General features: G+C 35.7%; 3 protein-coding genes across 3 annotated transcripts in view; all 3 read right to left on the minus strand.

Moving 5' to 3' along the window:
- LOC136025011 (histone-lysine N-methyltransferase, H3 lysine-79 specific-like) overlaps positions 1-27,486 on the minus strand; it is a 469,133-nt gene that overhangs the window by 175,709 nt on the left and 265,938 nt on the right. The gene's annotated exons all lie outside the window — the stretch shown is intronic.
- The window catches only part of LOC136025019 (trichohyalin-like), a gene marked incomplete at its 5' end in the record, with an annotated part of 228,437 nt that overhangs the window by 34,918 nt on the left and 166,033 nt on the right, over positions 1-27,486 (minus strand).
- LOC136025038 (ubiquitin carboxyl-terminal hydrolase 7-like) overlaps positions 1-27,486 on the minus strand; it is a 50,836-nt gene that overhangs the window by 17,807 nt on the left and 5,543 nt on the right. The window contains exon 2 of the mRNA XM_065700703.1: positions 26,557-26,669. Within this exon, the coding sequence (XP_065556775.1) occupies positions 26,557-26,669 (113 nt within the window). The remainder of the gene's footprint in view (positions 1-26,556; positions 26,670-27,486) is intronic.

A 27,486-nucleotide genomic window follows, 5' to 3' on the forward strand; every position in this document is an offset into this window, starting at 1 on the left:
CACTTTCTCTTTTAGCAGCAAGTCTGCTTTCGCGTTGCTCTGGTAGTTCCTCGGCACGCTTTCTTTTCTTTCTTTCTCTATCAGCCTCAAGCCTGTTTCCTTGGTGTTCTTTTGATTCCTCGGCACGCTTTCTTTTCTGACTTTCTCTATCAGCAGCAAGTTTTTTGGCATAGACACTTTGAGCATCTTCCTCGGTTGTTGCCATTGTAAGTTCATCAGTCATTTTAAAGTTATACATTAATAGATTTCTACGTGAACGCATGTCTTAAATATCTTTAATGACGTCACCGTCATAACAAAAATGACTACAACTAACTTCATGACGTCAGTCAACACACAAACATGACGTCACCGGACAGACACATCCACAGACAACCTATTTTTATATATAGATATATATATATATATATATATATATTTCTCTCTATATATATATATATATATATATATATATATATATATATATATATATATATATATATATATATATATATATATATATATATATATATATATATATATGTATATATATATATACTAACTGTTGGGGTGGCGCTTCGCGCCACCCCAACACCTAGTTGTTGGTGCGCTTCGCGCCCCCCCGCGCACGTAAGTCGTTACGCGCCATATTAGTTACGCGCCATTTTAGTTGTGTCCCTGTGTCCCACCTGTGAATATAGATAGATTTATATATGTGTTTCAAACTACGTAAAACTTGCGAATATACAACATTTTTGGCTTTCCCATTGTCTGTGCATATACAAAGCCTTATGTACTAATAATGACACGTCATATGCAAACGCTCTTTTTACAAACAAACAGACATGCATACACACAACTCGTTTTTATATAGATAGATAGATAGATAGATACAATACAAATTAACTGCGTAAAACTTGCGAATATACAACATTCTTCGCTGTCCAATTGTCGCTGCATATAAATAGATTGTCAGGTTTACCGACCCTCGAACATGCAACGTACAATTGTCCATGGGAAAAACAATCAGTATTAAGATCTATACCATATTTTTCTAATGATTGACCTTGAGCTTTGTTAATGGTGATTGCAAATGCTAATCGAATCGGGAATTGCAATCTTTTAAATTGAAAAGGCAGATCCGTTGGAATCATGGGAATGCGAGGAATAGGAACAGCCTCACCCTCAAAAGCTCCTGTCAATATTGTGGTCTCTATTAGGTTTTCCATTGTTTTTTTTACGGCAAGTCGCGTGCCATTGCAAAGCTTTGGTGGGTTGATATTTCTTAAAAGTATTATTGGTACGCCTATTTTTAGTTGTAGCACGTGTGGTGGAAACCCTGAAAGACCCACGGAATTTAAAAATTCAGATGGATAATTAACCGCTTCATTTGGTTCCAAAACTGTGTCGACTGACTTGTAAAGGACTGCCTGGTCTCGAATTTTGGTCAAAACAGTATTGTTGATTTCGTGGACGTCTATATTTTTGGGTGCAAGAATCGCTCTTTCACTTAGCCGTTTATTATTTTTATAATTGTTTAGAATATTCGGAAATACTTTTTCAATCAATTCATTTTTGGACGTCACTAAATTACAGAAATCAGCAGGTAGTTGTATACGTCCTGAAATTGAGTCTACTGGGAGCTTTCGGTTTCCAATTGCCAGCAATTGATCTGAAAATGTTTGACCAGAGTCATCGTTTTGCAATCGGACACGCATATTTGTAGTTAATTTTAATGTTTTTACGTGTGCCCATAAATTAGAATTTTTCAGGCAAGCATTCATTTCGTCTGCAGGAGTTGATCTAGGTATTATAGGTAATGTTTGCCTGAAATCTCCCGCAAGCAATATTAATGTGCTGCCAAAGGGTTTCGACTTCCTTCGCAAATCTTTCAAGCATTGATCCAGAGCCAAGAGCGATTTTTTGTGTGCCATTGTGCATTCATCCCAAATAATAAGTTTGCATTGCTGCAATACTTTACCCATCCCAGATGATTTGGAAATATTGCACGTGGGAGTTTCTGTAGAATGCAAATTCAGAGGCAATTTCAAAGCGGAATGAGCAGTTCTTCCACCAGGCAACAATGTTGCGGCTATTCCGGACGACGCAATTGCCAACGCTATATCATTTTTTGCTCGAATTGATGCCAGAATCAGTTTTATCACAAACGTTTTACCAGTACCTCCTGGCGTATCCAAAAAGAAAATTTCTCCAGCGTTGTTATCGAGACAATGCATTATCGTATCATACATGTCTTTTTGTTCCGACGTTAACTTGGAAATGTTATTTTGTACATACGAAAATAGATCACTCGTACTGTAACTTTGTTCACGATCCAATTCTACACATGTCGAAACAGCAGCGATACGGTTAAGTGAAGGCATTCCCAAATCCTGAAGAGGTTTGTTTGCCATACGTACGCACAAATCTTCTATAATAACTAAAGTGTAGTTATAAATTTCTGATGTAAAATCAACAGTCATATCTGACGTCTCTAACTGTTTTCGATGGAGTATATCTTCGGACATTTTTGACTTATATTTTTCCCATAACTCTGTAGGAGCTGATGGAGAGCAAGTTGTTAAAATGATGCCAAACTATGCACGAATTTGACTTGGAGTTGACGTTTCGCACGCGTCATTGATGCAGTTATCCCAGTGTTGGTCATTTTCCAATAAATTCAGGGCTTGGCATACACTACGGTAAGTGTCATGTATAGTACCGTTTACAGTTCTCAAATACTCAAAGGATGTCGGACCGGGTACATTCACCAAAAGCAGGCGTAGAAAGAAGCATTCATGTTGATTGGGGTGAACGGTGTAGAGTCTTCCTATCGTGGTATCTTTGAAGATGGTAGGTTGGCCGTCGACTGACTTACCCTGTTTTCGACGTTCAAATACTTATATTTTTAGTATTCCACGTGTAATACGAAGGCACTTCAGTATACAGCAGTTTTTTTGCAAAAGAATCATTTTTGCAAAGCGAAAAGAAACCGGTTAACTTTGTATCCGGTGGATTCAGGGCTCTTTGTTGCACGTTGGTTTCCGAGAAATAAACACGTTGACCATTCTGTAAATGTACCGCTAAATGAACAACAGCTGGACTACGTTCATGTATCGGAAATGAAAGAATTCGCCAAACAGCTTCATTACTGCTTATATATCTTCAAGCCTGATATTGTACGATTTCGTCGATATCTTTGATTTCGGGCTGCAAGCCAAAAACTGCCATGTCACTGCCTTTGTTGTAGTATTTACATATGTATTTGATTGCCTTTACGGAGTTACAGTATTCAACGTTTATGTGTGCATTAAATGTTTTTGATAATAATGGGGAATATGGAACAACCCACTGGTTATCTGCTTCGATGGTGGTACCGTTACGCTTCTTTATTATTGCTGTTTTACCGCCATCTTCAGTAGATTTTCTTCTATATTGTGGGTAACCATCATTGCCAGTAATTGTGTTGGATACGAAAAGTCGAGGATATTACTTTGTGCACCTTCCTTTGGCCATGCATGGTGAATTTTCGTTCAGTTCACCGCAAGGTCCATGTATCATATTTTTTACAATAATATCATGTAACCCCTTATCGACATTTTCATCAGGTATTTCAGCGGAAATCTCATCATCAATTTCGTTCGAGTAATTTTTTTATGTAGCCAGATTAGTATATGTGCGTGTGGCAAACCTCGTTTTTGCCATTCCACTGAGTACATCCAGCATCGCACTGACCCAAACACTTCAAAATTTACTATGTAGTTTATCAGTGATTTCAACTTTTGCCGGAAGACACGGGCCGTAATGTCATGTCTATGAACCACCGATTGTCCTTGAAGTAAAAGCTGCAGTATCTCGTCCCAAGATTGATTACATGTAAATGTAATAAATAAATCTGGACGACCATAGAGACGAACATACGCAATAGCATCTTGAGCATATTCATGCATATGACAGGGACTGCCAGCATATGACGAAGGTAAAATTGTTAATCTTACAACGTTTGTGGTATTACCGTCATTTATAACTACATCTCGCAAATGAATGTATTGTTCAGAGCGGAGCTTGTTCTGATACAGGCGGATATATAGCAAACGTTCTGATTCAATTTTAGCATATATATCAACGATGAATTGGTGAAACAATTGACGGCATTTTAAAATATAATTTTCTTCACCCTGCCGAATCATTAGTCTATAGGAATAATAATGCATTGCACTGCATTTCTTATTCATTTCTTTGTTAGTGGCTGGAGTCATCAATTTAATATTAAAGTGATAGCCGTCGGCTCCATCCCAAAAAATGATAGGATATTGTAGGGCATCGTAGCATCGATGAGTTTCAGCATTTCTTAACAACTGAGCGTTTCGCTTATGAAGAATAATATCTCGAGGTAAAAACTGATCACCGACCATAACGATTGCCATTTCGTCGATAGTTGGAGCATTGTATCTACGCACATGTTGGCCAGGAGGCGTTTTGTCAGCGGAAATAACAATTTTATGCGTATCAGTAGGCATCAAATCGATGGCTGTTTTGAACAGACGCACTAAATTATTATTTTCTTGGAAAAGATGTTGCAATTGGGAAACGATTGTCCTTTCAACGTTGGGAGAAATTTCGCAAAGTGCATTCAATTCAGAATTTCTATCACTGATGAAGTACAATTTATGTAAAAATTTATGATTCTCGCCTGAGAATGGTAGAAGGGACCCTGCTCTATGATAAATTTGCCCTTTTACTTTGAAAGTAGACATAAATTGATCAGGATTTTCGATTTGGGCTCCAAACGACGTCATTTGGAAACATGAGTTATATTTTCTTATTTGTGACAAAAAACGCTTAGATTCTGACGTAGTTCCAGTAAAGAAAGTCTTCAATGGCTCATGTGGTGCAGCCAATAGAGGAAGTTTAACTTTTCCTGAGGCGCAACACATTCCCATTGTTTCACCATTGAATTTCAAGGCCTTGCAATAGGGACAAATTTTAGACATAGTCCCGATTTGAACACATCTACGTCCTGGCCGAGTTGGTTGGTGCGCTGGAATTTGGATCATTTGTCTGAGAGGACGCGGGTTCGAATCCCAGCGTATCCAATTCTGCAGTTGGGACGATGGTCAGTGGCGTGACGCTGTAAGCTTAGCCAGAGTCAACCCAGCTTTAAATGGGTACCTGGAAAAATCTGGGGAAGGTAAACAGGAAGGGTGTGCGAAAGCACAGGATGGCTGGCACCCAACCCTCCATTGCACTTCCTGATTGAAGGGCCAAGAAACGGATATCAGCACCGCCGGTAGGGACTGTAAAGTCTAATGCCGTATCCTTTACCTTTACCTTTACTCAAGCTATAATCATCGACTGGGCTGTACCTGAATGCCAGGCGATAGCTTTAAGGTTGCTCTGATTCCTCGGCACGCTTTCTTTTCTTACTTTCTCTATCAGCAGCAAGCCTGATTTCTTGCTGTTCTTGTGATTCCTCGGCACGCCTTCTTTTTTCACTTTCTCTTTTAGCAGCAAGTCTGGTTTCATGTTGCTCTGGTAGTTCCTCGGCATGCCTTCTTTTTTCACTTTCTCTTTTAGCAGCAAGTCTGGTTTCATGTTGCTCTGGTATGTCCTCGGCACTCCTTCTTTTTTCACTTTCTCTTTTAGCAGCAAGTCTGGTTTCGCGTTGCTCTGGTAGTTCCTCGGCACGCTTTCTGTTCTTTCTTTCTCTACCAGCCTCAAGCCTGTTTCCTTGCTGTTCTTTTGATTCCTCGGCACGCTTTCTTTTCTTACTTCCTCTATCAGCCTCAAGCCTGTTTCCTTGCTGTTCTTTTGATTCCTCGGCACGCTTTCTTTTCTTACTTTCTCTATCAGCAGCAAGTTTTTTGGCATAGATTCTTTGAGCATCTTCCTCGGCTGTTGCCATTGTAAGTTCATCAGTCATTTTACAGTTAAACATTAATAGATTTCTACGTGAACGCATGTCTTAAATATCTTTAATGACGTCACCGTTATAACAAAATTACAACTAACTTTATGACGTCAGTCAACACACAAACATGACGTCACCCGACAGACAGACCCATACATCCACAGACAACTTATTTTTATATATGTAGATGGATATATATATATATATATATATATATATATATATATATATATATATATATACATATATATATATTTATATATATATATATATATATATCTATATATATAAAAATAAGTTGTTTGTTTGTGTGTCTGTCGACTGACATCGTGTTTGTCCGCATATGACGTCTGAAATATTTCATCATATACCAATTCAAAAACGAATGTATTCAAGCCGAAGTAGCTGAGTTGGTAAAGCGTTATGTTCCAGGTTCTAGGTTCGAGAGGTTCCAGGTTCGAACCTTGGCTTTAGCATTAATACAAAGGAAGAAAAAAGGCTAAAAAGGTAAAAACTACAAAAAAAACTATAAAGAAAAAAACTAAAAAAAACTAAAAAAGGTAAAAACTAAAAAAGAAAAAAACTAAAAAAACTAAACAAAAGGTAAAAACTACAAAAAAACTAAAAAGAAAAAAAAACTACTAAAAACTAAAAAACTAAAAAAAATAAAAAATGTAAAAAACTTAAAAAAAAACTAAAAAAGAAAAAAAGGAAAAAGGAAAAAAACTGAAAAATAAAGGAGAAAAAGAAAAAAAAAAAAAAAACTAAAAAAAGGTAAAAACTACAAAAAAACTAAAAAGAAAAAAGGAACAAACTAAAAAAGCTAAAAAAAGGTAAAAACCAAAAAAAAACGAAAAAAAAGGAAAAAAACATAAAAATTATTTCATCATATCCCAATTCAAAAACGAATGTATATACAGACCGGGTCACCGGCACACAAATGACGACCGGGACACCGGGACACAGGGAATATAAATGACGACCAGGATACTCAAAGAGAAATTACAGACTGGGACACCGGGACAAAAATGACGACCGGGACACAGGGAATGTTCGATTAGCAATTACCATCAACAAAGCCCAAGGGCAATCATTAGAAAAATGCGGTATAGATCTGAATACGGGTTGTTTTCCCATGGACAATTATATGTTGCCTGTTCATGAGTCGGTAAACGTGACAATCTATTTATATGCACAGACAATGGGACAGCGAAGAATATTGTATTTTCGCAAGTTTTACGTGGTTAAAAACATATATATATATATATATATATATATATATATATATATATATATATATATATATATATATATATATATATATATATATATATATATATATAAATAAGTTGTCTGTCTGTCTGTCAGGTGACGTCATGTTTCTGTGTTGACTGACGTCATCAAGTTAGTTGTCGTCATTTTTGCTACGACGGTGACGTCATTCAAGATATTTAAGACATATGTTCACGTATAAATCTATTAATGTTAAGTTTAAAATGACTGATGAACTTACAATGGCAAAAGCCGATGAAGATGCTCAAAGAGTCTATGCCAAAAAACTTGCTGCTGATAGAGAAAGTCAGAAAAGAAAGCGTGCCGAGGAATCAAAAGAACAGCAAGGAAACAGGCTTGAGGCTGATAGAGAAAGAAAGAACAGAAAGCGTGCCGAGGAATCAAAAGAACAGCAAGGAAACAGGCTTGAGGCTGATAGAGAAAGAAAGAACAGAAAGCGTGCCGAGGAATCAAAAGAACAGCAAGGAAACAGGCTTGAGGCTGATAGAGAAAGAAAGAACAGAACCCGTGCCGAGGAACTACCAGAGCAACGCGGAAGCAGACTTGCTGCTAAAAGAGAAAGTGAAAAAAGAAGGCGTGCCGAGGAATTACAAGAACAGCAAGAAATCAGGCTTGCTGCTGATAGAGAAAGTAAGAAAAGAAAGCGTGCCGAGGAATCACAAGAACAGCAAGAAATCAGGCTTGCTGCTGATAGAGAAAGTAAGAAAAGAAAGCGTGCCGAGGAATCAGAGCAACCTGAAAGTTATCGCCTGGCATTCAGGTACAACCCAGTCGATGATTATAGCTTGAGTAGATGTGTTCAAATCGGGACAATGTCTAAAATTTGTCCCTATTGCAAGGCCTTGAAATTCAATGGTGAAACAATGGGAATGTGTTGCGCCTCAGGAAAAATTAAACTTCCTCTATTGGTTGCAGCACCAGAGCCATTGAAGACTTTCCTTACCGGAACTACGTCAGAATCTAAGCGTTTTTTGTCAAAAATCAGAAAATACAACTCATGTTTCCAAATGACGTCGTTTGTGTCCCACATGTGAATATAGATAGATTTATATATGTGTTTCAAACTACGTAAAAATTGCGAATATACAACATTCTTGGCTTTCCCATTGTCTGTGCATATACAAAGCCGTATGTACTAATAATGACGTCATATGCAAACGCTCTTTTTACAAACAAACAAACATGCATACACACAACTCGTTTTTATATAGATAGATAGATAGATAGATAGATAGATGCAATACAAATTAACTGCGTAAAACTTGCGAATATACAACATTCTTCGCTGTCCAATTGTCGCTGCATATAAATAGATTGTCAGGTTTACCGACCCTCGAACATGCAACGTACAATTGTCCATGGGAAAAACAATCAGTATTAAGATCTATACCACATTTTTCTAATGATTGACCTTGAGCTTTGTTAATGGTGATTGCAAATGCTAATCGAATTGGGAATTGCAATCTTTTAAATTGAAAAGGCAGATCCGTTGGAATCATGGGAATGCGAGGAATAAGAACAGCCTCACCCTCAAAAGGCCCTGTCAAGATTGTGGCCTCTATTAGGTTTTCCATTGTTTTTCTTTACGGCAAGTCGAGTGCCATTGCAAAGCTTTGGTGGGTTTATATTTCTTAAAAGTATTATTGGTACGCCTATTTTTAGTTGTAGCACGTGTGGTGGAAACCCTGAAAGATCTATGGAATTTAAAAATTCAGATGGATAATTAACCGCTTCATTTGGTTAAAAAACTGTGTCGACTGACTTGTAAAGGACTGCCTGGTCTCGAATCTTGGTCAAAACAATATTGTTGATTTCGTGGACGTCTATATTTTTGGGTGCGAGAATCGCTCTTTCACTTAGCCATTTATTATTTTTATAATTTTTTAGAATATTCGGAAATACTTTTTCAATCAATTCATTTTTGGACGTCACTAAATTACAGAAATCAGCAGGTAGTTGTATACGTCCTGAAATTGAGTCTACTGGGAGCTTTCCGTTTCCAATTGCCAGCAATTGATCTGAAAATGTTTGACCAGAGTCATCGTTTTGCAATCGGACACGCATATTTGTAGTTAATTTTAATATTTTTACGTGTGCCCATAAATTAGAATTTTTCAGGCAAGCATTCATTTCGTCTGCAGGAGTTGATCTAGGTATTATAGGTAATGTTTGCCTGAAATCTCCCGCAAGCAATATTAATGTGCTGCCAAAGGGTTTCGACTTCCCTCTCAAATCTTTCAAGCATTGATCCAGAGCCTCGAGCGATTTTTTGTGTGCCATTGTGCACTCATCCCAAATAATAAGTTTGCATTGCTGCAATACTTTACCCATCCCAGATGATTTGGAAATATTGCACGTGGGAGTTTCTGTAGAATGCAAATTCAGAGGCAATTTCAAAGCGGAATGAGCAGTTCTTCCACCAGGCAGCAATGTTGCGGCTATTCCGGACGACGCAATTGCCAACGCTATATCATTTTTTGATCGAATTGATGCCAGAATCAGTTTTATCACAAATGTTTTACCAGTACCTCCTGGCGCATCCAAAAAGAAAATTTCTCCAACGTTGTTATCGACACAATGCATTATCGTATCATAAATGTCTTTTTGTTCCGACGTTAACTTGGAAATGTTATTTTGTACATACGACAATAGATCACTCGTACTGTAACTTTGTTAACGATCAAATTCTACACATGTCGAAACAGCAGCGATACGGTTAGGTGAAGGCATTCCCAAATCCTGAAGAGGTTTGTTTGCCATACGTACGCACAAATCTTCTATAATAACTAAAGCGTAGTTATAAATTTCTGATGTAAAATCAAAAGTCATATCTGACGTCTCTAACTGTTTTCGATGGAGTATATCTTCGGACATTATTGACTTATATTTTTCCCATAACTCTGTAGGAGCTGAAGGAGAGCAAGTTGTTAAAATGATGCCAAACAATGCACGAATTTGACTTGGGGTTGACGTTTCGCACGCGTCATTGATGCAGTTATCCCAGTGTTGGTCATTCTCCAATAAATTCAGAGCTTGGCATGCACTACAGTGTGTCATGTATAGTACCGTTTACAGTTCTCAAATACTCAAAGGATCTCGGACCGGGTACATTCACCAAAAGCAGGCGTAGAAAGAAGCATTCATGTTGATTGGGGTGAACGGTGTAGAGTCTTCCTATCGTAGTATCTTTGAAGATGGTAGGTTGGCCGTCGACTGACTTACCCTGTTTTCGACGTTCAAATACTTTATTTTTAGTATTCCACGTGTAATACGAAGGCACTTCAGTATACAGCAGTTTTTTTGCAAAAGAATCATTTTTGCAAAGCGAAAAAAAAGCTGTTAATGTTGTATCCGGTGGATTCAGGACTCTTTGTTGCACGTTGGTTTCCGTGAAATAAACACGTTGACCATTCTGTAAATGTACCGCTAAGTGAACAACAGCTGGACTACGTTCATGTATCGGAAATGAAAGAATTCGCCAAACAGCTTCATTACTGCTTATGTATCTTCCAGCCTGATATTGTACGATTTCGTCGAAATCTTTGATTTCGGGCTGCAAGCCAAAAACTGCCATGTCACTGCCTTTGTTGACGTATTTACATATGTATTTGATTGCCTTTACGGAGTTACAGTATTCAACGTTTATGTGTGCATTAAATGTTTTTGATAATAATGGGGAATATGGAACAACAAACTGGTTATCTACTTCGATGGTGGTACCGTTACGCTTCTTTATTATTGCTGTTTTACCGCCATCTTCAGTAGATCTTCTTCTATATTGTGGGTAACCATCATTGCCAGTAATTGTGTTTGATACTAAAAGTCGAGGATATTGCTTTGTGCACCTTCCTTTGGCCATGCATGGTGAATTTTCGTTCAGTGCACCGCAAGGTCCATGTATCATATTTTTTAAAATAATATCATGTAACCCCTTATCGACATTTTTATCAGGTATTTCAGCGGAAATCACATCATCAATTTCGTTCGAAGTAATTTTTTTATGTAGCCAGATTAGTATATGTGCGTGTGGCAAACCTCGTTTTTGCCATTCCACTGAGTACATTTAGCATCGCACTGACCAAAACACTTCAAGTTTTACTATGTAGTTTATCAGTGATTTCAACTTTTGCCGGAAGACACGGGCCGTAATGTCATACCTATGAACCGCCGATTGTCCTTGAAGTAAAAGCTGCAGTATCTCGTCCCAAGATTGATTACATGTAAATGTAATAAATAAATCTGGACGACCATAGAGACGAACATACGCAATAGCATCTTGAGCATATTCATGCATATGACGGGGACTGCCAGCATATGACGAAGGTAAAATTGTTAATCTTCCAACGTTTGTGGTATTACCGTCATTTATAACTGCATCTCGCAAATGAATGTATTGTTCAGAGCGGAGCTTGGTCTGATTCAGGCGGATATATAGCAAACGTTCTGATTCAATTTTAGCATACATATCAACGACAAATTGGTGAAACAATTCACGGCATTTTAAAATATAATTTTCTTCATCCTGCCGAATCATTAGTCTATAGGAATAATAATGAATTGCACTGCATTTCTTATTCATTTCTTTGTTAGTGGCTGGATTCATCAATTTAATATTAAAGTGATAGCCGTCGGCTCCATCCCAAAAAATGATAGGATATTGTAGGGCATCGTAGCATCGATGAGTTTCAGCAATTCTTAACAACTGAGCGTTTCGCTTATGAAGAATAATATCTCGAGGTAAAAACTGATCACCGACCATAACGATTGCCACTTCGTCGATAGTTGGAGCATTGTATCTACGCACATGTTGGCCAGGAGGCGTTTTGTCAGCGGAAATAACAATTTTATGCGTATCAGTAGGCACCAAATCGATGGCTGTTTTGAACAGACGCACTAAATTATTATTTTCGTGGAAAAGATGTTGCAATTGGGAAACGATTGTCCTTTCAACGTTGGGAGAAATTTCGCAACGTGCATTCAATTCAGAATTTCTATCACTGATGAAGTACAATTGTAAAAATTTATGATTCTCGCCTGAGAATGGTAGAAGGGACCCTGCTCTATGATAAATTTGCCCTTGAAAGTAGACATGAATTGATCTGGATTTTCGATATAAATAGATTGTCAGGTTTACCGACTCTTGAACATGCAACATATAATGGTCCATGGGAAAACAATCTGTATTCAGATCTATACCTCATGATTCTAATGATTGCCCTTGAGCTTTGTTGATGGTGATTGCTAATCGACCATTCCCTGCCCCGGTGTCCCGGTCGTCATTTATATCCCCCTGTTTCCCCCGGTATCCCCGTTGTAGTTGTGTCCCTGTGTCCCGGTCGTCATTTATATTCCCTGTGTCCCGGTCGTCATTTGTATCCCGGTGTCCCGGTCTGTATATACATTCGTTTTTTAGTTTTGTTTTTCTCCTTTATTTTTTTAGTTTTTTCAGGTGACGTCACCTGATCCAAATAGATTGTCAGGTTTACCGACTCTTGAACATGCAACATATAATGGTCCATGGGAAAACAATCTGTATTCAGATCTATACCTCATGATTCTAATGATTGCCCTTGAGCTTTGTTGATGGTGATTGCTAATCGACCATTCCCTGTCCCGGTCGTCATTTATATCCCCCTGTTTCCCCCGGTGTCCCCGTTGTAGTTGTGTCCCTGTGTCCCGGTCGTCATTTATATTCCCTGTGTCCCGGTCATCATTTGTATCCCGGTGTCCCGGTCTGTATATACATTCGTTTTTTAGTTTTGTTTTTCTCCTTTATTTTTTTCCTTTTTTTTTCTTTTTTAGTTTATTTAGATTTTTAGATTTTTTAGTTTTTTTATTAGTTTTTAGTTTTTTTTTTCTTTTTAGTTTTTTTGTAGTTTTTACCTTCTTTTTAGTTTTGTTAGTTTTTTTTTTTACTTATGTCCTGGTCGTCATTTATACTCCCTGTGTCCCGGTGCTTTGTTGATTGCTAATCGAACATTCCTTTTGTCCTGGTCGCTTTCTCTTTGAGTGTCGTCATTTATTTTTTTCTTTTTTAGTTCTTTTAGTTTTTACCTTTTTTAGTTTTTTTTAGTTTTTTAGATGAAAATTTTTTTTAGTTTTTTCCTTTTTTTCTTTTTAGTTTTTTATTGGTTTTTACCTTTATTTTAGCTTATTTTTCAGTTTTTTCCTTTTTTTAGTCTTTTTTTATTTTTTATTTTTTTTAGTTTTTTACCTTTTTTTAGTTTTTTTAGTTTTTTTAGTTTTTTAGCTTTTTTACTTTTTTTATTAGTTTTTAGTTTTTTTTTGTAGTTTTTGCCTTTTTTTAGTTTTTTCAGTTTTTTTTTAGTTTTTTATTGGTTTTTACCTTTATTTTAGCTTATTTTTCAGTTTTTTCCTTTTTTTTAGTTTTTTTTAGTTTTTTTAGTTTTTTTAGTTTTTTAGCTTTTTTATTTTTTTTATTAGTTTTTAGTTTTTTTTGTAGTTTTTGCCTTTTTTTAGTTTTTTAGCTTTTTTATTAGTTTTTAGTTTTTTTTGTAAATTTTGCCTTTTTTTAGTTTTTTTAGTTTTTTAGCTTTTTTATTTTTTTTATTAGTTTTAGTTTTTTTTGTAGTTAGTTTTTTTAGTTTTTTACCTTTTTTTATTTTTTTTAGTTTTTTAGCTTTTTTATTTTTTTTATTAGTTTTTAGTTTTTTTTGTAGTTTTTGCCTTTTTTTAGTTTTTTTAGTTTTTTAGCTTTTTTATTAGTTTTTAGTTTTTTTTGTAGTTTTTGCCTTTTTTTTAGTTTTTTTAGTTTTTTAGCTTTTTTATTTTTTTTATTAGTTTTTAGTTTTTTTTGTAGTTTTTGCCTTTTTTTAGTTTTTTCAGTTTTGACGTCACCTGATCCAGTTTTTTCAGGTGACGTCACCTGATCCACAGATCCACACACAGACAACTTATTTTTATATATATAGATATATATATATATATATATCTATATATATAAAAATAAGTTGTCTGTGGATGGATGGATGGATGTGTCAGGTGACGTCACCTGAAAAAACTGGATCAGGTGACGTCAAAACTGAAAAAACTAAAAAAAGGCAAAAACTACAAAAAAAACTAAAAACTAATAAAAAAAATAAAAAAGCTAAAATACTAAAAAAACTATAAAGGTAAAAACCAATAAAAAACTAAAAAAAAAAACTGAAAAAACTAAAAAAAGGCAAAAACTACAAAAAAAACTAAAAACTAATAAAAAAAGTAAAAAAGCTAAAAAACTAAAAAAACTAAAAAAACTAAAAAAAGGTAAAAAACTAAAAAAAATAAAAAATAAAAAAAAACTAAAAAAAAGGAAAAAACTGAAAAATAAGCTAAAATAAAGGTAAAAACCAATAAAAAACTAAAAAGAAAAAAAGGAAAAAACTAATAAATGACGACACTCAAAGAGAAAGCGACCAGGACAAAAGGAATGTTCGATTAGCAATCAACAAAGCACCGGGACACAGGGAGTATAAATGACGACCAGGACATAAGTAAAAAAAAAACTATCTATATATATAAAAATAAGTTGTCAAACTAAAAAAAGGCAAAAACTACAAAAAAAACTAAAAACTAATAAAAAAGCTAAAAAACTAAAAAAACTAAAAAAAAGGCAAAAACTACAAAAAAACTAAAAACTAATAAAAAAAATAAAAAAGCTAAAAAACTAAAAAAACTAAAAAAACTAAAAAAAGGTAAAAAACTAAAAAAACTAAAAAAACTAAAAACTAAAAAAAACTAAAAAAAAGGAAAAAATGAAAAATAAGCTAAAATAAAGGTAAAAACCAATAAAAAACTAAAAAAAAAACTGAAAAAACTAAAAAAAGGCAAAAACTACAAAAAAACTAAAAACTAATAAAAAAAGTAAAAAAGCTAAAAAACTAAAAAAACTAAAAAAACTAAAAAAACTAAAAAAAGGTAAAAAACTAAAAAAAATAAAAAATAAAAAAAAACTAAAAAAAAGGAAAAAACTGAAAAATAAGCTAACATAAAGGTAAAAACCAATAAAAACTAAAAAGAAAAAAAAGGAAAAAACTAAAAAAAAATTTCATCTAAAAAACTAAAAAAAACTAAAAAAGGTAAAAACTAAAAGAACTAAAAAAGAAAAAAATAAATGACGACACTCAAAGAGAAAGCGACCAGGACAAAAGGAATGTTCGATTAGCAATCAACAAAGCACCGGGACATAGGGAGTATAAATGACGACCAGGACAAAAATTAACAAAACTAAAAAGAAGGTAAAAACTACAAAAAAACTAAAAAGAAAAAAAAAATAAAAACTAATAAAAAAACTAAAAAATCTAAAAATCTAAATAAACTAAAAAAGAAAAAAAAAGGAAAAAAATAAAGGAGAAAAACAAAACTAAAAAACGAATGTATATACAGACCGGTACACCGGGATACAAATGACGACCGGGACACAGGGAATATAAATGACGACCGGGACACAGGGACACAACTACAACGGGGACACCGGGGGAAACAGGGGGATAATATATATATATATATATATATATATATATATATATATATATATATATATATATATATATATATATATATATATATATGATAAATGACGACCGGGACAAAAAAAGTAAAAAGAAAAAAAAACTAAAAACTAATAAAAAAAACTAAAAAATCTAAAAATCTAAATAAGCTAAAAAAGAAAAAAAAAGGAAAAAAATAAAGGAGAAAAACAAAACTAAAAAACGAATGTATATACAGACCGGGACACCGGGATACAAATGACGACCGGGACACAGGGAATATAAATGACGACCGGGACACAGAGACACAACTACAACGGGGACACCGGAGGAAACAGGGGGATGTAAATGACGACCGGGACACCGGGACAGGGAATGGTCGATTAGCAATCACCATCAACAAAGCTCAAGGGCAATCATTAGAATCATGAGGTATAGATCTGAATACAGATTGTTTTCCCATGGACCATTATATGTTGCATGTTCAAGAGTCGGTAAACCTGACAATCTATTTATATGCAAAGACAATGGGACAGCAAAGAATGTTGTATATTCGCAAGTTTTACGTAGTTAAAACCATATATATATATATCTATCTATATTCACAGGTGGGACATAGGGACACAACTACAATGGCGCGTAACTATTATGGCGCGTAACGACTTACGCGCGCGGGGGGGCTTGGGGGGGGCGCGAAGCGCCCCCACCAACTAGGTGTTGGGGTGGCGCGAAGCGCCACCCCAACAGCTAGTATATATATATATATATATATATATATATATATATATATATATATAAATAAGTTGTTTGTCTGTCTGTCGACTGATGTCATGTTTGTGTGTCGACTGACGTCATGTTTGTCGATTGACGTCATTATAAGGATTGAGCGGTATGTCGTCATGAAGTTGTTTGTCGTCTGACGTCATGTTTGTCGACTAACGAAACTACAGACCGGGACACCGGGACACAAATGACGTGTTATGTCTGTTATAACGTAATAGAGGCAACAATCTTGACAGGGCCTTAAGAGGGTGAGGCTTTTCTTATTCCACGCATTCTCATGATTCCAATGGATCTGCCTTTTCAACCTAAAAGATTGCAATTCCCAATTTGATTAGCATATTTAGTTTTCAGTCCAGAACCACTAAAGCTATTATGTAAATATCAAAAATATTTATGTTGTCTGAGCAATAATTTTTAGTTTTTATTTCAAAATAGAAAATTACCTGACAATTTTAGAATTATATCTATCTATATATATAAAAATAAGTTGTCTGTCTGTGGATCAGGTGACGTCATGTTTCTGTGTCGACTGGCGTCATGAAGTTAGTTGTCGTCATTTTTGCTATGACGGTGACGTCATTAAAGATATTTAAGACATATATGTTCACGTAGAAATCTATTAATGTTTAAGTTTAAAATGACTGATGAACTTACAATGGCAAAAGCCGATGAAGATGCTCAAAGAGTCTATGCCAAAAAACTTGCTGCTGATAGAGAAAGTCAGAAAAGAAAGCGTGCCGAGGAATCAAAAGAACAGCAAGGAAACAGGCTTGAGGCTAAAGAACGCAAAACCGCGCAGTTAGATGAAGATCCACCTGGACAGCGAGAGTCAAAACATATCAAAACTGAAAATGATAGCGATGATGATTGGGTTTGGGATCTTGACTTGGATAAGGTCATCAATGCCTACCAGATTTTAGTTAAAAAACAAAGGTTCGGCGATATGTATTTCATAGTGAAGCTGAAAAATAAAGAAGAAAAAGAAAACTGAAAAAAGAAAAAATGTAAAAAACTAAGAAATACTAAAAAGAAAAAACACTCAAAAAGAAATTACAGACCGGGACACAAATGACGACCGGGACAGAGGGAATATAAATAACGACCGGGACACTCAAGGAGAAATTACAGACTGGGATACCGGGACACAAATGACGACCGGGACACAGGCAATATAAATGACGACCAGGACAATAATGGCAACACCCGAGGAAGCTGCTCAAAACGAATGTATTCACGCCGAAGTAGCTGAGTTGGTAAAGCGTTATGTTTCAGGTTCTAGGTCCGAGAGGCTCCAGGTTTGAACCTTGGCTTTAGCATTAATACAAAAGAAGAAAAAAACTAAAAAAGGTAAAAACTACAAAAAAACTAAAAAGAAAATATATATATATATTTATATATATCATCTTTTCCACAAAAATAATAATTTAGTGCTTCTGCTTAAAAACAGCAATCGAATTGATGCCTCCTGATACGCAACTATTAACAAAGTGGCAATCGTTGTGGTCGGTGATCAGTTCTTACCTCGAGATAATATTCTTTATAGGCGAAGTCTATGCCAAAAAACTTGCTGCTGATAGAGAAAGTCAGAAAAGAAAGCGTGCCGAGGAATCAAAAGAACAGCAAGGAAACAGGCTTGAGGCTAAAGAACGCAAAACCGCGCAGTTAGATGAAGATCCACCTGGACAGCGAGAGTCAAAACATATCAAAACTGAAAATGATAGCGATGATGATAGGGTTTGGGATCTTGAATTGGATAAGGTCATCAATGCCTACCAGATTTTAGTTAAAAAAACAAAGGTTCGGCGATATGTATTTCATAGTGAAGCTGAAAAATAAAGAAGAAAAAGTAAACTGAAAAAAGAAAAAATGTAAAAAACTAAAAAATACTAAAAAGAAAAAACACTCAAAGAGAAATTAGAGACCGGGACACAAATGACGACCGGGATAGAGGGAATATAAATAACGACCGGGACACTCAAGGAGAAATTACAGACTGGTATACCGGGACACAAATGACGACCGGGACACGGGCAATATAAATGACGACCAGGACACAGGTATTTAAGAATATCGTTCAAAGACAAATTTTTAATTGTAAGAAGACCGTTGAAAGAGAAATTTCTAATCGTAAAATGACTGAAGAACCTACAATGGCAACACCCGAGGAAGCTGCTCAAAACGAATGTATTCACGCCGAAGTAGCTGAGTTGGTAAAGCGTTATGTTTCAGGTTCTAGGTCCGAGAGGCTCTAGGTTTGAACCTTGGCTTTAGCATTAATACAAAAGAAGAAAAAAACTAAAAAAGGTAAAAACTACAAAAAAAACTAAAAAGAAAATATATATATATATTTATATATATCATCTTTTCCACAAAAATAATAATTTAGTGCTTCTGCTTAAAAACAGCAATCGAATTGATGCCTCCTGATACGCAACTATCAACAAAGTGGCAATCGTTGTGTTCGGTGATCAGTTCTTACCTCGAGATAATATTCTTTATAGGCGAAACAATCAGTTGACAAGAATTGCTTAAACTCATCGATGCTACGATGCCCTACAATATCCCGACGAATATAAATGACGCCCGGGACACTCAAATAGAAATCACAGACTGGGACACCGGGAAACAAATGACGACGGGGACACAGGGAATATAAATGACGACCCGGACACAGGGACACAACTACAACGGGGACGCCGGGGGGCACAGGGGGATATATAAATGACGACGGCAACAAAGGAAATGGTCGATTAGCAATCACCATCAACAAAGCTCAAGGGCAATCAATAGAATCATGAGGTATAGATCTGAATACGGATTGTTTTCCCATGGACCATTATGCGTTGCATGTTCAAGAGTCGGTAAACCTGACAATCTATTTATATGCACAGACGATGGGACAGCAAAGAATGTTGTATATTCGCAAGTTTTACGTAGTTAAAAACATATATATGTATATATATATATATATATATATATATATATATATATATATATATATATATATATATATATCTATATTCACAGGTGGGACATAGGGACACAACTACAATGGCGCGTAACTAATATGGCGCGTAACGACTTACGCGCGCGGGGGGGCTTGGGGGGCACGAAGCGCCCCCACCAACTAGGTGTTGGGGTGGCGCGAAGCGCCACCCCAACACCTAGTTGGGGGTGTTGGGGGCCCCTTTGGTATATATATATATATATATATATATATATATATATATATATATATATATATATATATATATATATATATATATATATATATATATATATATATATATATATATATCTATATTCACAGGTGGGACACAGGGACACAACTACAATGGCGCGTAAATAATATGGCGCGTAACGACTTACGCGCGCGGGGGAGCTTGGAGGGGGGGGGCGAAGCTAGTATAAGAGCTAGTATAACAGCTAGTATAAAAATAAGTTTTATGTCCGTCTGTTACACTATCTATATATATAAAAATAAGTTGTATGTATTTTTTTCGACTGACAAATTACAGACCGGGACACCGGGATATAAATGACGACCGGGACACAGGAAATATAAATGACGACCGGGACACTCAAAGAGAAATTACAGACTGGGACACCAGGTCACAAATGACGACCGGGACACAGGGAATATAAATGACGACCGGGACACAGGGACACAACTACAAATTGAAAAACATTGAAAAAGATAGAATGTTACCAAAAAGCACAACCAGGCAAGCGGTTCAAGGAGAAAGAGCAGGATTAGGAATGTGCAATTTACGTCAACGAAGGCGTGTCGAGGAACTACCAGAGCAACGCAAAACCAGACTTGCAGTTGACAGAGAAAATAAAAAAAGAAGGTGTGTCAAGGAATCACCAGAGCAACGCGTAACCAGACTTGCTGCTGAAAGAGAAAGTAAAAAAAGAAGGCGTTTCGAGGAATCAAAAGAGCGACGTGAAAACAGGCTTGCGGCTTTAAGAGATAATACAAAAAGAAAGCATGACGAGGAATCACAAGAGCAACGTGAAAATTATCGCCTGGCATTCAGGTACTGCCCAGTCTATGATTATAGCTTGAGTAGATGTTTTCAAATCGGGAATATGTCTAAGATTTGTCCCTATTGCAAGGCCTTGAAATTTAATGGCAAAACAATGGGAATGTGTTGCACCTCAGGAAAAGTTAAACTTCCTCAACTGGCTTCACCACCAGAGCCATTGAAGACTGTGCTTACTGGAACTATGTCAGAATCTAAGCGTTTTTTTTTTATCAAACATCAGATAATATAACTCATGTTTTCAAATGACGTCGTTTGGTGCCCAAATCGAAAATCAAGATCAATTTATGCCTACTTTCAAAGTAAAAGAGCAAATTTGTCATAGAGCAGGGTCCCTTCTACCATTCTCAGGTGAGAATCATAAATTTTTACAATTGTACTTCATCAGTGATAGCAATTCTGAATTGAATGCACGTTGCGAAATGTCTCCCGACGTTGAAAGGACTATCGTTTCCCAATTGCAATATCTTTTCCACGAAAATAATGATTTAGTGCATCTGTTCAAAACAGCAATCGATTTGATGCCTACTGATACGCATAAAATTGTTATTTCCGCTGACAAAACGCCTACTGGCGAACATGTGCGTAGATACAATGCTCCAACTATCGACGAAGTGGCAATCGTTATGGTGGGTGATCAGTTTTTACCTCGAGATATTATTTTTCGTAAGCGAAACGCTCAGTTGGTAAGAATTGCTGAAACTCATCGATGCTACGATGCCCTACAATATCCTATCATTTTTGAGACGGAGCCGACGGCTATCACTTTAATAATAAATTGATAGATCCATCCACTGATAAACAAACGGATAAGACAAACGGATAAATGCAGCACAATGAATTATTATTCCTATAGACTAATGATTCGTCACAATAAATATAATTGTATTTTAAAATGCCATCAATTGTTTCACCAATACATCGTTGATGTGTATGCAAAGATTGAATCAGAGCGTTTGGTATTTTCCCGTCTGAATCAGACAAAAAGCTCCGCTCTGGACAATACATTCATCTGCGAGATGCAGTTGTAAATGACAGTAATACCACTAACATTGGAAGATTAACGATTTTACATTCGTTATATGCTGGCAGTCCCCGTCATATGCATGAATATGCTCAAGATGCTATTGCGTATGTTCGTCTCTATGGTCGTCCAGATTTATTTATTACATTTACATGTAACCAATCTTGGGACGAGATACAGCAGTTCTTACTTCAAGGACAATCGGCGGTTCATAGACATGACATTACGACCCGTGTCTTCCGGCAAAAGTTGAAATCACTGAAAACTACATAGTAAAACTTAAATTGTTTGGGTCAGTGCGATATTGGATGTAGTCAGTGGAATGGCAAAAACAAGGATTGCCAAACGCACATATACTCATCTGGCTACATGATAAAATTACTTCTAATGAAATTGACGATGTGATTTCCGCTGAAATACCTGATGAAAATGTCGATAAGGGCTTATATGGTATTGTGGTAAAAAAAATGATACATGGACCTTGCGGTGCACTGAATGAAAAATCACCATGCATGGCCAAAGGAAGGTGCACAAAGCAATATCCTCGACTTTTAGTACCCAACACAATTACTGGCAATGATGGTTACCCACAATATAGAAGAAGATCTACTGAAGATGGTGGTAAAACAGCAATAATAAAGAAAAGTAACGGTACCACCATCGAAGTAGATAGCCAGTGGGTTGTTCCATATTCCCCTTTATTATCAAAAACATTTAATGCACACATAAACGTTGAATATTGTAACTAAGTGAAGGCAATCAAATACATATGTAAATACGTCAAAAAAGGCAGTGACACGGCAGTTTTGGCTTGCAGTCAGAAATCAGTGATATCGATGAAATCGTACAATATTAGGCTGGAAGATACATAAGCAGTAATGAAGCTGTTTTGGCGAATTCTTTCATTTCCGATACATGAACGAAGTCCAGCTGTTGTTCAATTAGCGGTACATTTACAGAATGGTCAACGTGTTTATTTTTCGGAGTCCAACGTGCAACAAAGAGCCCTGAATCCACCGGATACAACGTTAACTGCGTTCTTTTCGCTATACCAAAATGATTCTTTTGCAAAAAAACTGTTGTATACTGAAGTACCTTCGTATTACACGTGGAATGCTAAAAATAAATCATTTGAACGTCGACAACAGGGTAAGTCAGTCGACAGCCAAACTACCATCTTCCAAGATACCACGATAGGAAGACTCTACACCCTTCACCCCAATCAACATGAATGCTTCTTTCTCCGCCTGCTTTTGGTGAATGTACCCGGTCCGACTTCCTTTGAGTATTTGAGAACTGTAAACGGTACTATACATGACACTTACCGTAGTGCATGCCAAGCTCTGAATTTATTGGAGAATGACCAACACTGGGATAACTGCATCAATGACGCGTGCGAAACGTCAACTCCAAGTTAAATTCGTGCATTGTTTGGAATCATACTAACAACTTCCTCTCCTTCAGCTCCTACAGAGTTATGGCAGAAAAATAAATCAAAAATGTCCGAGAATATACTCCATCGAAAACGGTTAGAGACGTCAGATATTACTTTTGATTTTACATCAGAAATTTATAACTACACTTTAGTTATTATTGAAGATTTGTGCTTATGTATAGCAAACGAACCTCTTCAGGATTTGGGAATGCCTTCACCTAATCGTACCGCTGCTGTTTCGACAAGTGTAGAATTGGATCGTGAACAAAGTTACAACAAGAGTGATCTATTATCGTATGTACAAAATAATATTTCTAAGTTAACGTCTGAGCAAAAAGACATTTATGATACGATAATGCATTGTGTCGATAACAACGTTGGAGATATCTTCTTTTTGGATGCACCAGGTGGTACTGGTAAAACGTTTGTGATAAAACTGATTCTGGCACCAATTCGATCAAAAAATGATATAGCGTTGGCAATTGCGTCGTCCGGAATAGCCGCAACGTTGCTGCCTGGTGGAAGAACTGCTCATTCCGCTTTGAAATTGCCTCTGAATTTGCATTCTACAGAAACTCCCACGTGCAATATTTCCATTTCATCTGGGATGGGTAAGGTATTGCAGCAATGCAAACTTATTATTTGGGACGAGTGCACAATGGTACAGAAAAAATCGCTCATGGCTCTGGAGCAATCATTGCGAGATTTGCGGGGAAAGTCAAAACCCTTTTTCAGCACATTAATATTGCTTGCGGGAGATTTCAGGCAAACATTACCTATAATACCTAGATCAACCCCTGCAGACGAAAGGAATGCTTGCCTGAAAAATTTTAATTTATGGGCACACGTAAAGACATTAAAATTAACTAAAAATATGCGTGTCCGATTGCAAAACGATGACTCTGGTCAAACATTTTCAGATCAATTGCCGGCAATTGGAAACGAAAAGCTCCCAGTAGACTCAATTTCAGGACGTACAACATTCAGGACGTTCACCCTTGTGAAGATTACCCATATTTTTACTCTGAAAAATCTAACCAAACAGTTTGAACCACGCCAAGCATTTTCCCTGGACAATTCCCTCGTAAAATTTTGTAACCAATGAGGAGAAAAGATAAATAAAAAAAAATTATGTCGATGAACTCAAGGAAATTCTTCACAGAAAAATTCTCAGCACAGCAATTTCTCCCCCGAGGAAATCCCTCTCCCAAAAAAACTCTCCCGTGAAAATCATCGTATGTTTCCCAGTAATAAATACTATCTATAAACAATGGACAAATTGCAAAACTTACCGTCCTTTCCTGAAGGACAGTGGTGGGTCTCGTCACCCCCAGCAGTATGTTTATTGGACCTTTCAATTATGATGAATCACATAGCTATTTCAGAATTTTATTCATTTGGCTTTTGGGAAAAAAGGGACAGGGGGAGGGGACTAGTTGCCATCCAAGCTCTTTCATATCAAAAAACAAACTAATGTGCATGATCTTTAAATAACGACGAGGACCACACTGCTTTTCTATCATAAAAATATCAAACTAGGCACCGTTTTAATTTTACAGTTTGAATTTTAAAAATCTCTTTTTATTTTAAGCTTTATTTAATTTATATACTTCGTTTACTGTGAAAAGCTCTTGGATATAGAACCGAAATATTTTTAGGGTCCAAATAAATTTTACTGTCTTAGGTAGATTATCTGTTGTTTTACTTGCTGTTGTTTTTATCCGTAATCATTCTTTGGTAAAAATACACAATACCAAACATTCGCAGATGAGAGCTTAAAACCTGTAAAATAGGGTTCTCTGATTGTTTTGTTATTTGAGAGGGGGTAGATACCTCAAAGGATGCATATTAATGCCAAAACATTCTAGCTCTCGTTGAGCCTTTGGGTAAATTCAGAATTAGTTCTAAGGAACGGGAAGGAGGAGGATGTAAAGATGATATTTAATCCCTCTTCATCCCAGGAAATATTTCTAGTCTACGCTATTATTGTGAAAAGAAAGAGTAACCTTAAATACCAAAACAAGAAGAACTTATTCTCAACAGGAGAGGACTGCCTCCTCTTTATCCTCGCATCCACTTCATGGTCGTAGAAACTTTGGATGATGGTCACTCGACCAGAAATTGAGAATTTTAGTCTTTTTTCATAAGTTAAAGGTGACTGGAGACCAGCCAGCCCCTATCCTGAAACTGTTTTGATATCTGGTCCTTTTATTACCGCTTAGGACATCCAACTGACATTTTGAGGTGACAATTTTGCATTTTTTCTTGGCCTTTTCGATTTAGCATTTGGGAGAATTTTTCATGGGGAGAATCCTTCGGGGGGAAGAACATTCAGCGGGGGGATATCCATGGGGGGGGGGGGAAGAACTTTCAGCAGGGGGTATCCATGGGGGGAATTTTCGAAGAGGGAACGGATATTATGGAGGGGGACACCGGATCCCAAGCAAACTTCGACTACTGCGAGAGCCAAGATTTGAAGCCAGGTCTTGAAAATTTTCTATTCACTAAACAGATTTACTATGAAATTCAGATTTGAAAAATAGTTTTACCTGTACTAAATCTCGTCTACTATAAACCTTTTTATGTTTGTTTGGCCAAACTATTCAGAAATAATTTACCTTGCCATAACTTGTATAATTTAATAAGAGATTCGAATAAACGACACAAAATTATAAGCTAATGCCTACTTTCCTGGAAATCAAGGGAAAAACATTCCACTTCCAACGTTTCGTGTTGAAGATAAAAAGAACATTCAGATTTAAAGAAACTTATGTTATTAGAATTCATGAATTTTTTTTATTGAAAAAAACAGAGCTTTTCTTAATGTTCAGAAAAGGGAAACCCTAAAAATATTCTAGCATACCTGCTTGGTGAACATTATAAAAAGGCTCGAAAGAAGTTTCATTGAACAATTTGACAAATGTAACATGCTAAACACCTTGATTATAATCTTTACCAACAGAGGATTCATATTATTCATGTCGTATATACATTGAATAGACAGTGTTTTGCTTAACAATTAGTGAGACATTATAAGTTTTATTTGCTTTAGAATAGTCTCCTCTTAGCTTTTCGAACTGTTTTCAAATCAAAGATCCCCAATCAATTTTTACCAAAAATTTTCGGAAGCTTCCTCTAAAGCTATGTGGCAAAACTGACACTTTCAAAATGAAATTTTTAGTACAAATGCCCTTAAGTATAGCCTATTGTAGTTATAGCACTTCTTTTAATGTATCTCTCCTGCTTTTGCTTTTAGACCCGGAAATATGAATTTCAACTTTCTGAGCTTGTGATCTGGATTTTTTTTTTAATGAATACTTCATCTTATTTCCTATCTTTTGGGGTAAAATCTTAGAGTTTTCTATTCGGTTAACTAATTTACTACTAAGTAAAGCTTTAGAACAGTAAGTGGCCTTGCCTCTTGGACAACAGAGCCATCTTTAATATGCCCTTTTTAACAGAATTATAATATCCACTCAGGTGACGATGAAATTCGACTCCACCAAAGGCTTGATTTAGGATCAAGTCTTGCAGAAACATACTTAGCAAATTTGTTCAATATTGATATTAAGCTTTAAAGTAAAAAATTGGCTCACCTCTAGGATAACGCAGTCATCTTTAATGTAGCCATTTTCCGGATTAAGGATGATGTCCTTCCGGATATTAAATCCATCCTTGTTGTTTTCTAAGCAGAACCGATGCTGAATTTCTGAATAAAAATGAAGTATAATAAGTATTCAAATTTTTAGTAATTAATTTTTTAGTTAAAATAATTTTCAAATTACTAGATAAATTGAATAATAACTATTTGAATACATTATTAAATACTAATTCAAATTAAATATTTATCTATAATTTTTCAATTTTAATAGTCTTTATAACAATTATAATTAGTTAAATATAGAAATTTAAATCGATTATTTAAACACTAAACATTTAAACTATAATACTAACATTAAATGCTATATTATTAAAAGTGCTTAGTAACAAATTAATATTACTCAAATTCAAAAAGAAACAGTGATCTGATATCTTTATTTTTTCAAGTCATTTGCGTATTTTCTATAGCTGATTTAGATACTAATTTGTCATCAATATGTATAAGCTTTTAGTCCTTATAACGACAACATTCCTTAGCCCTTATTAGTGCTTATGAAGATTTTCAGGAACAAAATTAGGAAGCTTTTCTTCTCACCATTGCTTTGATTTCAATAACCTTTGGTATGTCCGGTAACTTATCTGAAAACTTCCACGAACATATAAAAAATATACCCAAATCATCCATTAACTAGAGCTAGAAATGAAAGCACCAAAGAATTTCGTCTATTTTCAGTCCATACTGACGTTTTCGGGCTTCCCAGAACCTCCAATACAATTATGTGTCAAACTTATTACCAAACCACCCCTAGACAAATTTTGGTTATTTTTAAAAATATAAATCATCAATCCGAACCAGCATGACTGAGTTTTCGGAAAGTTCCAAGCAAAGGCCTGTCTTATTAAGAAATCAGAGTCCCCATTCATTC

Source organism: Artemia franciscana, chromosome 1 (assembly GCF_032884065.1).
Source record: "Artemia franciscana chromosome 1, ASM3288406v1, whole genome shotgun sequence".
Taxonomy (NCBI): Eukaryota; Metazoa; Arthropoda; class Branchiopoda; order Anostraca; family Artemiidae; genus Artemia; species Artemia franciscana.